Genomic DNA, 16,240 nt, shown 5'->3' on the forward strand with positions numbered 1-16,240 from the left:
TGGTGTGGATATTTTGGATGGGAGATGGTGGTGTGGATGGGAGGTGGGGTCAGTACAGTCTTGGTATATGTGAAATGAGCAACGCTGATCTGAACTGGTTTTCATGGCTTGGGCACGGATTCCATAAATCCACGTGGATTTGGTAGGGAACAGAAGGCAGGCCTGTGAATGACCAGTGGTTTTAGGGGGTGTCACCTGGGCTATATAGTCATTTGTCTCGATGCTGAGTGCTGGCAGTGCCTTCTGTTTGTAGATGCTGTTTGAAGACTTCATTTTTCAAAAGTGAGGAAGTGGCAGAGCCCCTGTAATTGATGGAAATCCAGATCTAAAGCCCCAGAGGACAGAGCTGGGTACCAAGGAGCTTAAAAACAATGTGTCTCCTTGAGAGCATCCTAAATTTGCTCTCTTGTATTTCCTGTTCTATTATGTCCCTGCAGGGGGGAAGATGGCCCATGTGTAGGTTTAATCCATGTTATTCAGGAAACAGTGTATAAAGAAATTTTTGGCTTCTTAAAATCCTTGCCCATGCTTTTAGGATCTTCTGGAGGTTTATTTATTCACAGCAGCATTGAATCTGAATGAAATACAGAAGTAAGATGGAAAACTCACAGTGTCTTACCATGCAGCTTTTTCATGGTTCACTTTCTTCCTTTGCCTTTTACTTGAGGGCAGAACTAGGGTAGAGAAATAATTTTTGTTCGCTTCTGAAAGGTTACAGTAATAAAGAAACTCTTGTTAACATCAGAGTATATGGCAGGCAGGAGTTTTCACAGTCTGGCATTGTTTATTTTACCAGCAATTTGGAACCTTCTGCACTCTTAAAATATTGGCAAGAAAATATTTAACTGTTAACTGTTCTGTGGCCTGCGTGTGTTTGAAGCCCTGGGGAGGAGGAGTGCTTGGGGAAATCAGGTTTTTCTCAGCTTATGATTGAAACCAGAAGGTGCAGAATATTGGTAGAAGGTGAAAGCAATGTGACTTCAAATTAAAATTTTACCCAAATGTGGAACTGATGGGAGAATGTCAAAGGGGTCACGTATGAGCAGGGCCCTGCCAGGAGGGAGTGGGAAGGCTGATGGAGCAAACACAAATCAGTGTGCCAGGCACTGCAGAAATGAATTTGAAAAGGTGATAGTAATTGTGAGTATTTGCATTTGTCCTCAGTCACTGGATATTAGGCTGGTTAATTGCTGACTAATTGTATGGACTCTTACAATTGTCACTCCATTTGAAATGAAATATGCATTTTTTTGGGAGTTTTTTAGGAGGGGTGATGGGTGACTTGCTGTTCCTATCCAACAGAAGCTTGTTCTGGTCCCACATTCTTGGAGAAAGAATGAGTTTTTTTATTCTTATTATTTTTCCCCTAGGGGAGGATGACCTATTTGGTATGAGCAGGATCATTCTTGCTCATATTTCTACATAAAATGTAGCCTCTTCCCACGAGGGTACTAAAAGCTGTGGTAAAGGTAGCAGTTTTTTTTAATTGCACTAGCACTTTTCAGGTGAAATTCCTGCCAAGTCAGCAAAGTGACCTGATGTCTGGTGTCCAGGATCATCTAATGAGCTGTGACTGGAAGCTTGCTGGAAGTCAGGGCAGGAAGGAATAGATACCCAGACAGAGGAGATACCACCAGGATCTGCAAAGGTCAGCAAAAACTGGACAAAACTGAACGTGCTCAGAACTCCTGCTACTGCCAGATGAAGATTCAGAGTGCTGTGTCTGCCAGTGGCCAGAGATATTTGGAATAAAGTATAAGCAGCAGAACTGTGGATCATTATTCCCTCTGGTCTATTCTCCTGGCATTCACTAACAAGTAACCTGAGAGCTGCACGGGGAATGTCGTGTTTGGGATCACTGACAGAAATCCTCCAGGAATGCACAGGCCCTTTTTTTACCTCTCTGGTATTTTTTGCTCTTTAATGCCCCGTGGCAATGACTTCTGCCACTTAATTGTGTTGCATGAGAAAACACTTTCATTTTATTTTCAAATAAAATGTTCATTTCATCAGATTCTTTTCTACATCTTTTTTAATGAGAAACAGTGAACAATAATTCCTTGTTCATCTGCTCAATACTTCTCGTGATTTTATCTCTCCATCATCTTCCTCCTCATTTCATCCTGAATATAATTAGTGTTTCCTTATACGTTTCATCATCTTGTTCTTCTCTGTGTGTTTTCTTTTACTTTTGGATCTATTCTGAGATTAAAAGGTAACAAATATGTGCAGCTTTTTATGGATTTATGGCAGAATAGGGTTCCTCCTTTTGTTTTATATTCCTTTCAGATAATGCCTAAAATTTGCCTTTTCCCACACTATTGAATTGTAGAACTTATTTTTTTTCTCTTAAAGATCCAGTTCCAGAATGGTAGCTGCTAAGTGTGTGCACATTATTATATAGATTTTATGGGTTATTTTTTTAACACCTACTGCTAGTACCATTATCAGCCCTGAAAATCACTATTCATAATTGTCTGTGATTTTTATTTGCATTTATTGTATTTTCTACTGATTTGTACTTACCTGTTTCTGCTGAAATACTTTCCAGAGTGGCTGTCACCTTTCCTGGCTCTGCAGCCCTGTTAATGTTATCCAATATGTTTCATTTAGTTTAGTACCTTATGATCCCTGGAATTTTGTTGCTCTTGACTTTTGTTAAGTTGTCTGAAGTCTTTTTCTGTGGGCAGATCTTATCACCTGGAATATGATGGACTGGAAGTGTTTAAGGCCAGGTTGGACAGGGCTTGGAGCAACCAACTAATGGAATTGCTGGACATGGAGACCTTTTGGAGGTTACTCTCTGAACAAACAGCAAGTGTTGGGAATTACCCTGAGCTGAGTTGGGAGAATCCTTGGAGGAAGCACATATCAGCTTGTAGGACTTTGACTTCTGTCAGGGATCCTGGCTGCTGTGGAAGGCAGGATACCCTGGACTCCTTGGGCTGATCAGTGTTTGTGGTGTGACACTTTCTGGCAGTTCCTGAGGTTTGTCTCAGTAAAGAGTTTCACAGCATCTCTTTGGGTGCTCATGGTGAATATTTACCTTAATGATTCATCCACCTTTACTGCTGTCTCCTACAAGTGCCTCTTCTAAACTGGGTTCTGGAACTTCCTTTCAGTTTATCCGACTGAATTCCTGATTCTGGTGTGTTCGGAAACACGTTCGTGACCAGTTTTAGGCTTTTAGCAAGTAGTGTTTAAAGAGGCATCACAGGAAAACCCCTCAACAACTGCTCACCTTACAGGGAATCAGCACAACTCGACAGAGCACAGCAATTTGACCTCTTTTCCCTGATCCTTCTCTTGAGAGGCTGTCAGTGAGCTCTGCCAGCCACGTTCTGCAGGGAAGCAGGAATTTGGAATAAGCCCCCGTACACTGGATACAGTTCAGATTGTACTGGAATCTCCTCTGCATCTGTAACTATTACCATGGCAGAGTTTCCTAATTAATAAGCTGCAAGATAGGAACAAACCTCATTTTCTGGGTATCAGGCAGGTAGGGATGAGCATCTGGTTTTGCTGAAACTTGTTGTATAACTTGCTTTTCTGTGTCTGCTTGGAATAAACTTGCTCTAAGGAGTCTTATTTATTAATCAATTAATAAATGATTACACAATTGGTATGAAGGTAGCAGAACATGTACAAGTTTTTCCATTACCGTGGTGTTTTTATGGGTTGAAGATTTTGGCAGGAACTGGTTCTGCTGCAATGCAACATTTAGCTTTTATCTAGGTTAATACAATATTGGGGTAGGTTGTCACCAAATGTTGAAGAAGGCTTTAAAGACTCTTCTCTGAAGTTAATGATTACTGAGGTGTATTACAAAACTACTTCTAATTAAAAAATGACAAAATTTATCAGAAGAGTTGATATTTAAAGTATGCAGGGACTCACAGCTGTGGCTAATTACAAGCAGTGATCTGCTTTGCAGACAAAGTAGCAGAGCGGTTAATAAAAGACTCTAAAAGTGAATAATTTCTTCAATATCTTTGTCAGCTCACAAGGACGTGAGATTGCCTGAAGGAACTGGCCTTTATTTACTGCTGCAGAAATATTTTTAATCTCTTTTATTAATTTAATCTTTTTGATCCTAGCTACAGTCTCAGCAATTTCAAAATTACTGTCCTACAAGCAATAGTGATGTTATAGGACAAAATAAAAGGGCTGCATGCAGCTTTGCCCATTTAATGTCATGTGTGTTTATTAAGAGGGCAGCAGACACCCAAAAAGCCCATATATAACTGTATGTGCTTAAATATTATTTATAACTAATGTAAACTACCTTTCAGGTCATTCTTTCCAATTGCAGCTTGAGAGAATGGGCATAAAAATGTCTAAATGTTTGCAGGGTGACCTTTTTATCATGAAAGCTTGGTCCTGTACCTCCTTCAGGAGCTTTTGCTGATATTCCTGCTCCAGCACTCAGAAGTGTCCGTGGGAGTGGATGATGTTTATGGCAGTGGGGCTGCAGAAGTCCCCCAGAGTGGACTCAGCCATGACAACACGAGTGGACTCAGACCTGTGTACCTTGCTTTGCACAAGGAATGAATTTATTTTTACTGTATCAGCATAAAACCACTCCTTTGCTGTTACAACTTTGACCACTCCAGCCATGTGCTGCTGATGTGTCAGTGCACCCAGTGTAAAAATAACCTGAAAGAGCCTAATCTGAGTTTGAAAAGATGACTGTGCTGACACATCTGCTGCGTGCAGGTACAGGAGCAAATATATTGTACAGAAGAGTCTTTTTATTCTAGCAGGAATGGTATAATGAGAATGAGGGGGTGGAAACCCAAGCCAGAAAATTCGAATATGAAATGAGATACACATGTTCAACTGTGAGGGTGATATGCTTTAGCCAAACACAACTTAGTGAGCTTAGTACAGGGGGAACTCGGTGAAATGTAATGGTCTGTGATATGCAGAGGGTCAGGTTCTATGATCTAATCATTTCTTCTGGCTGAAATCTCTTCATAAAAAAATCTAGTTCAAGCATAACTTACAGCCCAAAGAGAGGAGTTGCTGCCTGAAATTCAATGACTAGTGCTTGTACAAGGCAGTTAGAAATGCCCCTTCTGGCTTTATAGTCTATGGATGGATTAATGTGTTAAAGTAGCTTAAGGGTGCAACACATGCTGGCAAAAGCTGAAGCAGAAAGAAACTCCTGTTCAAGTGCTCTCAGACAGTGACTCCTGTTCAAGTGCTCTCAGACAGTGACTCCTGTTCAAGTGCTCTCAGACAGTGACTCCTGTTCAAGTGCTCTCAGACAGTGCAGCCTGTGGCCATCACAGCTCGGGCTGTGCTGGCAGGACACGGGGGTGGAGTGGAACTGCTGGGGATCCACAGGCCCTGCTCCATGGGGACGGGCTGTTCCTGTTCCAGGCTGATCCCGGGGCTGGATGGCTCCAAGCAGGCAGAGCACATCAGAGCCCGTAGAATCAGGAATTGTTAAGGTTGGGAAATACCATTAAGATTATCAAGTCACCATCAACCCAACACCACCTCTGTATTCACCATTAAACCACGTCCCCAAGTGCCACATCCACTTGTTTCTTGAACACTTCCAGGGATGGTGGCTCCACCACTGCCCTAGGCAGCCTGTCCTAATGCTTTACAACTCTTTCTGCTGTTTCTTTTCCCTAATATCCAATTTAAACCTCCCCTGGCACAACTTGAGGCCATTTGCTCTCGTCCTGTTGCTTGTCACCTTCCAGTCTGTGCACGCTGAGCCTGCTCTGCACCAGGAGCCAAAAGAAGTGGGGAGGAGGAGGAGATTCATTACCCAGGAATGGTCTCAGTCCAACACAGGACACTGATATGGGCTGATCCTAGAGCAGCATTCACTTTAAATACTGTGCCCATGTGTAAGGTATTTTCCCACCTGTCCAGCAGCACAGGAAAGCAGTGTGCTCTTACTTTCCTACAACTCTTAGAATGCAAAATCTTGACTGGGGCTCGAGGCTGTAACTCGTGACCCTCAGCACTTGGCTGTTGGGTGATGCACACAGACTCCTTGAGGCCAAAGATGAGGTTCCTTCAATGCCACACTGAAAATGCAGCATCTCTTTGCTGCAGTCGTCCCATGGGCAGGAGTCTTTCAGTGAAGAGTTGTGACATGTAGTAGGAAGATACGTTAGCTGTACATTTCCTTTTGTAAAGGTCTTGGAGAGGTGAGATCTGCACCAAAAATGGGTTCCTTGTTTTGAACTAACACAGTCCTGGGCCAGTCAGGCGATAGTACATAAATCTCTCCAGTGACAGCTCTGCACTGGGTTGTTCCAAGAAAGGCAAAGGGGCGAAGTCCCAAGAAGAGCTCCAGATGTTACTGATTTTTTCCCTGTTATTAGCAATTACTCACTTGGAATTCTCTAGCAGTTTTCCTTCTTAATAACAGACTGTGGAAGAGTCAGCAGAATCATGACCAACCAGATCATGAAACTTGCCAGTGGTGAGAACGTGCACAAGCTCTGAAAGAGGAAGCGCTTCCAGCAAATGCTGATTTGGATTTACTCATTTTTCTTGATTTATAAAGAAGGATTTTTTCCTTCAGTGTTTGTACCTAACCAATGCCAGTTGTATTCTTCAGAAACTGCAATATTCCTTTAAATATCATTTTATTGCCTAAGATACAGCTCCATCCCCAGACTCATGTTTTATATCCGAAACTGTCTTTTAAGATGTATTTATTTCCATGTTTGTTTAACTTGGTTATCTCCTTCATCGATCTATTTCTTGCTAACTTAAAGCTGCTGCTCTTTGTTTTTAGTAGGGAAAGCTGCTTCCCCAGGGATGTATAGTCCAGGACTTGTCTCTGTAATGGGACTATTTGTTTTCTTTGCCCCTTGCAGTTGCCTGCTGTAACATTTGTAGTATGTGTTAAGTAATCCTTGAGGTAACATTTTTATTATGTCATAAAAAGTGCGTGGCAAATATATAATAACTCATGGAATTTGTTTGTTTAAAATGGAAGGATAATTTATTGAGTGTGTTACATGAGACCTGCTCCCCCTTATTAGAGCTGTAGAAGTGCAGCTTATTTAGAAGTATGTTCTATTGAGAAAAACCACGATCTCTGACATGCATAGAAGGTTTGAGCATGGTTGGGTAGAAATGACATCATAGTTTATGTACTCAATAAAAATTTAATTAAGTCATTACAGAAGTTGCAGTCATCATTTAACCCTCTGATTTCTTATGTTTAGTTCTTTTTTTAAACATTCAATAATAACCAGTCTCCAAATCTTGATAGCCTATAAAATATCTGCATGAATTTTAATAGTTTATATTAATGGAAAAATATGAGTAACTGACATAAAAGGAATTTTCCTTGTGTTTGCACTATGTGCATTGCTATAAAAATCAACAGATGAAAAAAGACAGTGGTTTAATGGAAGAATATGTGAACTGGAGATTTGCTCACTTGGCAAAAACTAACTCCTGTTTTGACAGAAAACCTGTTGCATAATTACCGAGTTGAATACTCATAAGGATGCTGAGAGTGCTCAGGACAAGAGGTTCCCAGTGTGATGGGCTGTACCTCGAGGACCCTGCACTCCTGTTCTCTGTCTTTGTTTTGTAAAACTTGTCTCCAGGCTCAGTCTCACACCTGAGTGTCCTGCTGGTGTGCAGGGCTTGATTATCCTTGTCATTTATAGTTCAGTAGAAAAGAAATGCTTGGATCCCTCACGAGAGCCAGTACAAAGCAGCAGCTTTGCTAACGTGTAGCTGAGCCCTTGGGAGAGGAACTGAATCACTTTGGTGATAGAGGCAAAAGGGACAGACCGTGCCTGAGGAAGGTGCACAGGAGGCATTTCAGCCATCCCTCTGCATCCAGCAGTTGCTCCAGTTCCATCTTAAGCTCACATGGGGTCAGTTCTCAAGCCAATGGGTGGCTTAGGCCAAACCAGCAAATATTTAAGCAGTTGTTAAATTTAGTTGAAAGTCAGTGTGGAACTTGGACCGAGGCACACAGCATTAGGGGGAAGTCGCTGGATCATCACAAACTCTGAAAGAAATTTAGTCATAGTCAAAAACTAGTGAGTGTGAGCTCCCAGAGATGCTGTAGAGGCAGAATTCATGTGCTTGCTGACTGAGAGCCAGTGCTGACAGGTAAGGGGGGAGCAGTGGCAGGGATGGTGTCTCTGTCTTTAGCATCCCTGTACTTTCATTGCAGTGGCACATCCAGTTCTGCAGTCCGTGCTTTGGGGGAAAAAAGTTGAAAAACCGTTGAGTTTCTAAGAACGAATCAAGGTCTGGAAAAGCTGCTCAATAGTTAAACTACAGAGGAGTCTCCATTCTCTTGGGCTGTGCTGGCACTGCAAGGACAGCTTTGCTTCCTGCTGCTCCAGCAACGTTTTCTCTCCACTCGTGCAGTGGTGGCAGAGCTGTTGGCTCGGGATGGTTCTGCCAGTTGTATATTGAGTAACACCAACTTCATTTGTGTCAGAATGAACAGAGCTGTGTCTCAGGGGGGTTCTACAGGGACTGACTGCACCAGGGTTTTGCTTGCAGTTTTGCTTTGCTGGGGCACTGGTTCTTCTTTGCCTGCTCGCAGTGAAACTGGTAATATTTTCTCCTCACCCCCTCTTTAGAGCCTACACTCATGGTTTTCTGGTTTATTTTTCAGATTAATTCTGTTGCTCTAAAGGAAGATTTGAAAAATATGGTAGAAAATTTCTATGCAGCTCTATTTGGATACGATGAGGTAAGAAGGATGTTTTCAGTGAATGTGCCACAACTGGGCCATCTAATTCATGAACACAGAAGATTCCAGATTGGTAGAACATTCAGTGTCCATATCTTTGGAGAAATGTTACGTTAGGGAAGAGACTTCTTAGTTATGTACCCTGAATGAAAGGACTTTTAAGAAAACAGCACAGAGCACATGGATTTAAACCATGGGATGTGGAAGGGGTTAGGGTGTTCTTGATGCTACTTCTCCATCCCTGCTTGGCCATCACTAAATCATTTCCTTCCTCTGAATCCCATTGTACTAAGCTGTACTTTGAAAACAAAGTATTTATGGAGTATTTATAGGGAGTCTATGTGAGAATATTTATAGGCAGTACTTAATAATATGTGGGGGCAAAAGCACCACTGTGCACAAGTGTCTGCAGGACTTCCAAGAGGAAAATACAATGACATCATCTCTTTTTGTAGTTATTTTTTTGCTCTAGTGAGTGTTGCTCTTCAGATGCTCTTATTCACATAGTGGTACTATTTCTTTGCACAGTGATTTGCATTATTAATATCTTGTAAATGTAAACTCACAGAGTTGTGGACAGTGTTACACATACAGATTTATAAACTAGTTATAACTAGATGTGTCTGCCTGTGTTTTGTTGACAGTCTTTTTGGAAGCAAAATGTCTGCTTCAATTAAAGACAAATGTTGACTTTTTTTATTTTTAACTGAATATTTTACAGTCCTGTTTTGCCTTTGGCAAATGTACTAGCAGAAGACAGGAGTTAAGAGACTATAGTGATAATTCCACATAATCTAAAAAGACAATAAAAGTGGGAGAGGATTTGGACGAAAAGCTTCATGGATGTGGTTCCTATATAAACCAAAGCCAATATTAGATTTAACTGGAAAAATCTACATGGTTCTTGATGAGGAGGAGTTCTCTCTCATTTAGAATGAAAAGTAAAAAAGCAAAGCAAAACAGCAAAATCCAGACTACATTTCTGCAACGTTGGATTAAATGTACTTTAATTTTTCTTTTCCAAGCGTTATGGGCTTCACACATTCCCATGAGATGGTGCTGCCTTCTCTGCAAGGTCACCACTTTTATGGTAAAAATTTCATAACACAGAAATGCAGTTATCAACTCCTGCATTAGGAATACCCTGACCCAGGTTTTTTTCCAAATTAACTTGCCAGAATATTGGTTACAGGCTGCTCTGTAAATTAATTTAAGGCCAGGGTTGTTTTTCCATTCTGGGAAAGAGTGATGTTGCTGCCTTTCCATGTGCAGGGCCCGTGGCAGCTGTGGCTGGGAGACAGGTGCCATGGCCAGGGGCCAAGTGCACTGACGTGGGTGTCTCGTGTTCAGACCCTCTTCACGTGCAGTTTTTAATCTCCCTCTGTACTTCCTTTAGGGAATCTTGTCTGATGATCATGTTCTGGCAGCAGCTCTTTGGAGGAACCTTTTTAACAGGAACTGTGACGACCCTCGGCATCTGGAGTTACTCGTGGAGTACGTGCGCAAACAGGTACGGAGGGAGGCTCCTCCCCAGCCTCTGCTCTACAATAGTGAATACTTGTTTTTATTGCTTGCATATGTAGCTCAGTTCTCATAAATAAATCTGATTTTAATATTCAGTGATCATGTTTAAGGAGAAAAAGGTAAAAATATAAAATCTGGATTATATTTATTATAGAATCGGAGACTATCCTGGGTTGGAAGGGACCCACAAGGATCATCCAGTCCAACTCCTGGCCCTGCACAGACACCCCAACAATTCTCCCCTGTCCCTCAGAGCATTGTCCAAACCCTCCTGGAGCTCTGGCAGCCTTGGGGCTGTGCCCACTGCCCTGGGGAGCCTGGTCAGTGCCAACCACCCTCTGGGGGAAGAACCTTTTCCTGAGATCCAACCTGACCCTGCCCTGGCACAGCTCCAGCCATTCTCTCAGGTCCTGTCACTGGTCATCAGAGAGAAGAGATCATTATTGCAGTTTGGTGAAAAGAGAAGCTCACAGAATGTTGAAAACAATCCTGCTCATCTCTTTCTGGACATCTGCTATGGAGGGGCTTGAAAAATCTGTCAGAAATGGGCTGCAGCTTGTTGTAGGTTATAATTGTTGTTTTGGAGCTGGCATCCTCATAGTGAAATAGCTTGAAAGTCTCTGATGATCTTTGGGGGAAAGAAGGAAAAGGTTTTGTTTTCAAGACTAATTTCTGTTTCTTTCAGTTATTATCTGGAGGAGACACTGAGTGGTGTTTGTCCTCTTAACCTTGAGGAGGTTTGTGATTAAGGTTCTAGAAAATGTTCGTGGGATACAGTCCAGGTGGGCATCAAAGAAAAGGGTGAGAGAGGTTCTGGAGGAAGAGTGTGGGGTGTTGGACAGGGAATTGAGGACCAGAATTTCCACGACATCATTCCCTGTGATGTTTCCAATACTGTATTCAGGATCAGATAGAGGTTTAGAGAGAAAGTATTTCAGTTTGTGTCTGAGAAAACAGCATGGGAAATCAAGGGCTAGGCTTCCCAAGGGATTGAGGACACTTTGGGGATGCCAGAAGGCTCTCAGGAGGGACTGGCTTAATTTAATGCTGAGGGTTGCTGATGCTTAACATCAGTGGGGCTGTAGGAAAGTTTGCAGAGAGCAAACACATGTAAGAAGTCGCCTGGGACAATTTCCTGCCAGATGGGGAATTTGTTGCACTTCTGTATATTCAAGCAAAGGTCAGAAGCAATCAGCAGTTCAATAGGAAAGAGTGATCAGGTGGAAAAAAGTGGCACATTGGGGAGGAATCAGCACAGGTTCTGTGCAGACAGGTCATTCCTGCAGACAGGTGGTGCACTTGAGAACATTCCCAGCTTTACAGATATGTCATTGAGCTCTGAACTTTTACCACACAAGAATGAGGCCTTGAGATTACAATTGTTTTATCAAAACTTCAGCTCAGCACTCTGTAGTGTTTAAAAAAGTGTAAAACAAATGCTCAGAACTATTAAAGAATAGAGAATAAAATGGTGCTGTCCTGCCACTTTTTACATCCATGGGACCTGTATCAGCTTGAATAATGTGTCTGGTTTGGGTGCTGACCATCAAGACAGACAAAACCTGAACTGGAGAAGGCTCAGAGAGGAGCAGTAAGGGTGACAGTGAAACAGCTCCTTTATTAGCAAAGAGCAGGATCCCCTGTCCAAAAACAAACAGCTGAGAAAGAATAGGAGATAGCTCTGGGAAATCCTGAAGGCATGTGAAAGGTGAGCAAGGAAAGGTGTTCAGTGACACAGGAACGGGGGGACAGAATGTTGCCACTGCACATGGATTCCAAAGCCACTGTCCAGGGCCATTACAACCACTTCAGACTCAAATTCCCTGAAAGAAAAGATTTTGAGAGGGAGGGAAAAGAAATCAGGAAAATAGCGTTTAACTGCTCCTGGGGACTCTGCAGGTGGTGGCTGTCAGGAGCAGGGCACTGTGCTTAGGTGGCTTTTTGATGTGGCCATTGGTGCATTCTTTCCTCTGTTGAGAAACTCCTTGTCCCATTATCCTTTGTTTCCAGTAACATTGTGTACCAGGTCTTCCCCACAATTTCCTGTGGATCCTTCTTTAACAGTGGCTATTAGTGGATGCCAGAGAAGAACATCCTAACAAAGCAACATGTGCACTGTGCCCCTGCTCAGCTCTCCCAGCCTTCCTGAGCCAGCAGTGCTTGGCTTGGCTTTGACTGACCCTTGAGGGACTATTTTCCTTTTCTTTCCCCTCCCTGTATTTACAGTGTCCTGTGGCAGCAAGTTAATCCTATGCTATATGGCAAGAGGTTTTTTTATTTTGCTTAAATTTCATTAAATCCCCAAGTATTTTGCCCAGAGAAGCTGTGGCTGCCCCATCCCTGGGAGTGTCCAAGGTCAGGTTGGATGGGACTTGGAGCAACCTGGGATAGGGGAAGGTGTCCCTGCCCATGGAGGGAGTGGAATGGGATGGGCTTTAAGGTCCCTTCCAACCCAAACCATTCTGGGATTTCTTGCATTGTGAGGATGAGTGTTCATTCCATGTTCATCTCCTCCAGCTCCTGTGCATTTATGTGATAAATCCCAGGTGCTCCCTACTGGTCAGGCCTTTTTTGTGTGGTGAAAAGCCTCAGTCTGTGTGAAGCCCTTTTAATGAGAGCCCTCCACAGGGTGATGAGATGGGCAGTGTCACCTGCAGGAACGCCAGGAAGATAAAATGACTCACGGCAGCTCTGCGTGGCTCCTCTTTGCCCTGATGCCAAACTCTCAGAGGAGGCATTAGCTGAGGCATTAGTGGAGAGGCTGACGCAGGTCACTCCAGAGGATCTGCAGATCCTTATCTCCCAAGCCTTTCCATGGTGCTTTGCAGTCACAGAATCACAGAACACGCTGAGTTGGAAGGGACCGACAAGGATCATCGAGTCCAGCTCCTGGCCCTGCACAGGCCCATTCCCAAGAGTCACCCCCTGTGTCCCAGAGGATCTTCCAAACCCTCCTGGAGCTCTGGCAACCTTGGTGCTGTGCCCACTGCCCTGGGGAGCCTGGTCAGTGCCCAACCACCCTCTGGGGGAAGGACCTTTTTCTCTCATATCCAACCCAAACCTTCCTGACACAACTTCAGGCCATTCCCTCGGGTGTTGTCACAGCGGGGAGCGATCTTTTTAGGTTCTACCTCGTGCAAATGGCGAAGTAGGCGAAAATCTCCCTGTTGTGCTTGCCTTCTGCACGTGTTTGTGCAGCTCTTGATGGGACTGGGTGATGGGACCGTGGCAGTGACTTGCTGTGCTTGCAGGTGCAGCACCTGGACGCGCTGAGCGGGGAGGACCTGCTGCTGACGGGCGAGGTGAGCTGGCGGCCGCTGGTGGAGAGCGACGCCCGCAGCATCCTCAAGCCCCTCTCCCCCGTGTACAACGACGAAGGACTCTGAGATCCCTGTCGGAACAGCTTGGGAGGCGTGCCTCAACTGGGACTGGGCTGAGGCTGTGGGCTCAGGAAGGAAAATCTGCTGTTGGAAGAAAAATGTTTCATTAGCTATCCCATCCGTGGTGCCTCAGTAGCAACCTGGACAGCCATACTCCTCTGAACCTTCACCCGCAAGTAAATCCTCGTTGGTTTGAGAACCTCTGTCCTTTTTATGGCCCTGAGTGGCCCTGGCTGTCAAATGGACAGAGCTGCCTTCTGTCTTTAGGAAACCAGGTATTCACCGTGACATAGAGTTCTCTCAAGAAGACATTTCTGTCCTTTGCCTCGTTTAAAGAGCTGCTACCCAGAGACACAGTGGTGTCCTCTGCTCCCTGAATGGTTGTCAATGCAAATCTGAGCTTTGCATATTAGATGTTAAATATGTATTTTAAAAGCCTGATATTGAGATGGAACGGTCCATCTTTGCTTTAGTGGAGTTAAGAATTGCTTTAAAAGATTCTGAAGGGTCTTCTGTGAAAATCCTTTTTAGAAACTCTGCTCTGTTGCACAAGAATGAGAGAATGCAAAGAATAATGCACGGTCCCCAGCAATCCTGAGTGTCTCTGGCCATCTTAGGGAGATTAAAGCCCAAATCATGGCTGGGCTGGCACTAAAAGCTGCCTCAGTACTTGATGTCCAGTCTGCCTTGCTGATACTTCCATGTTCTCTGTAGAGTTGTGCTCTAGGAATTTCTTCCTGAAAAGAACATCCCTGTTTGTGTCGCTGGGACAGGACTCTGCCATCCTCCTTACCCCAAAACATGGTCCAGGGCTTTTTAACAAGACCCATCAGTGCCAGAGAAAACTTTCTATGGCTGTGCAGGCAAGTGATGCCAACACAGTAATTAGGGGAGCAGGAGCTGCACTGGTGAGATCAACAGAGGCTGAGGTGCTCTGTGTGGGTGGAGGGTTCACCAGGCTGTTTCCAGGTCAGTGGCAAAACCAGTTTTCATTTCTCTCCTGTCCAAAATCCAAGTCAATAATAAATGTCAGTCTGGGTAAAATTGCTGTGTGTTTGTTTTTTGTGCCCTGTGTGCTTTTGATAAGAATAAGCCCTATAAAATCAGGGCTTATTCCTAATAAAAATATTAAACAAAAGTCGAAGGTGATAGTCCTTAATTTATGAATTTAATCCTCAATTTGTGACTCCTTAATCTGGGGAAAGTGTGACTGTGCCTGGCTGTGGCTGTTCTTCCTTCTCAAGTTGCTTTCTTCATAGTGTGTGTGCTGGGGAATATTTGCCATCCCTTCTCCATGCAGAGAGCAGTGGGATGCAGGATAGAGGCTCCCAAACACTGCCTTGTATTTCTTTTTTTAAATCTTCTCTTAGGGAGCCTTCTGTGTATAAAACAGGCATTTTGTTATTTTTTTTCCAAGGCGAACTTCCTCAGTTTAACTTGTTATAAAATGAGTCATGTAAAGAGCCCCTCTCTGTGTGAGGTGTATCCCTTCTCTGTGAAAACATTACAGCCCAAACAACTTGCTTGCAGTTTATTTAAGATGCTTTTGTTGAAAGCTGAGCTAAGCAGAGAAACCTCTTATGTGTGAAGTATTATACAGTGTGTGTGAGATAATAACACCTTGTAATTCATTACAGCTGGCTTGTATTTACATAAAAGAAGGCTGAGCTGTGTAGGAATTTGCTGATTAATTTATTTTTAATGAGAGTGAAGTATACCAAGTACCAAAATAAACTTTACTTTGTGTATCTTACTGCTCCTGAAATAGGTGGAAAAATTAATGGTAGATATTTTGGCTCAAAGCTACATACATTAATTCATATACAAAACAGTTATTTAAACTTTAACCCCTTTCCTGCTATGTAATTTAAACCTGGACTCATGTTATCCATGCCATGGGAACACGGGACTGGGATTCCACCACCATCCAGCCTGAGAGACCGTGTCCATCTGCGGTGCCCATGTGAAACCAGGAGCTGCTGGAATTCCTGGGACAGCTGGTCTGGAGGTGACAATGCCCTTTGTACTCCGAATGTGGTCAAAATGGAACCCTTCCCTGTGTTTATGGGCAGGAGGCTCCAGAAATGATGGTGCCAGATGCACTCATTAGCATCTGCCTTTGCTCCTTTTATTAGGGTGAGAATAAAGACCTGTAATGACGGCCCTGCCTGGGCCATGAAATGCTGCACCCACCCGCTGGCTGGGCTGGGCCAGCACTGGGGTGTGTTTGGGGGTGTGGGGCCTGCTGAGAAAGTAAGGCAGAAACTGTCTCTGAGTTATAAAAAGGTAATTTGTTAGAGAGGAAACATCCACTGGAGGCTACACAGGACCAGGGAAGAGTTTGCTTCCCAGTCATTAGTTACCCGGAGACAGGATCTGGATGTACAATATTAGATGGGATATTGGGAAGAAATCCTTCCCTGGGAGGGTGGGGAGGCCCTGGCACAGGTTGCCCAGAGAAGCTGTGGCTGCCTGTGAATCCCTGGAAGTGTCCAAGGCCAGGTTGGATGGGCCTTGGAGCAACCTGGGCTAGTGGAAGGTGTCCCTGCCCATGGCAGGGGGTGGGACTGGATGTGCTTTAAGGTCCCTTCCTATACAAACCATTCCATGATTCTGATATGACCTCTCT

General features: G+C 43.8%; 1 protein-coding gene across 2 annotated transcripts in view; it reads left to right on the plus strand.

The window, feature by feature from the left end:
- LOC113981210 (ubiquinol-cytochrome-c reductase complex assembly factor 1) overlaps positions 1 to 14,655 on the plus strand; it is a 49,861-nt gene extending 35,206 nt beyond the window's left edge. For both annotated transcript variants that reach the window (XM_027708498.1, XM_027708499.1), the window contains exons 8-10: positions 8,630 to 8,707; positions 10,104 to 10,217; positions 13,483 to 14,655. In XM_027708498.1, coding sequence (XP_027564299.1) covers positions 8,630 to 8,707; positions 10,104 to 10,217; positions 13,483 to 13,617 — 327 coding nt within the window. In that variant the 3' untranslated portion in view covers positions 13,618 to 14,655. The remainder of the gene's footprint in view (positions 1 to 8,629; positions 8,708 to 10,103; positions 10,218 to 13,482) is intronic.
- The last annotated feature ends 1,585 nt before the right edge of the window (positions 14,656 to 16,240 follow it).

The sequence above is a fragment of the Neopelma chrysocephalum genome, unplaced genomic scaffold, assembly GCF_003984885.1.
Source record: "Neopelma chrysocephalum unplaced genomic scaffold, ASM398488v2 Primary Assembly neopelma1_96250, whole genome shotgun sequence".
In the NCBI taxonomy this organism is placed as follows: domain Eukaryota; kingdom Metazoa; phylum Chordata; class Aves; order Passeriformes; family Pipridae; genus Neopelma; species Neopelma chrysocephalum.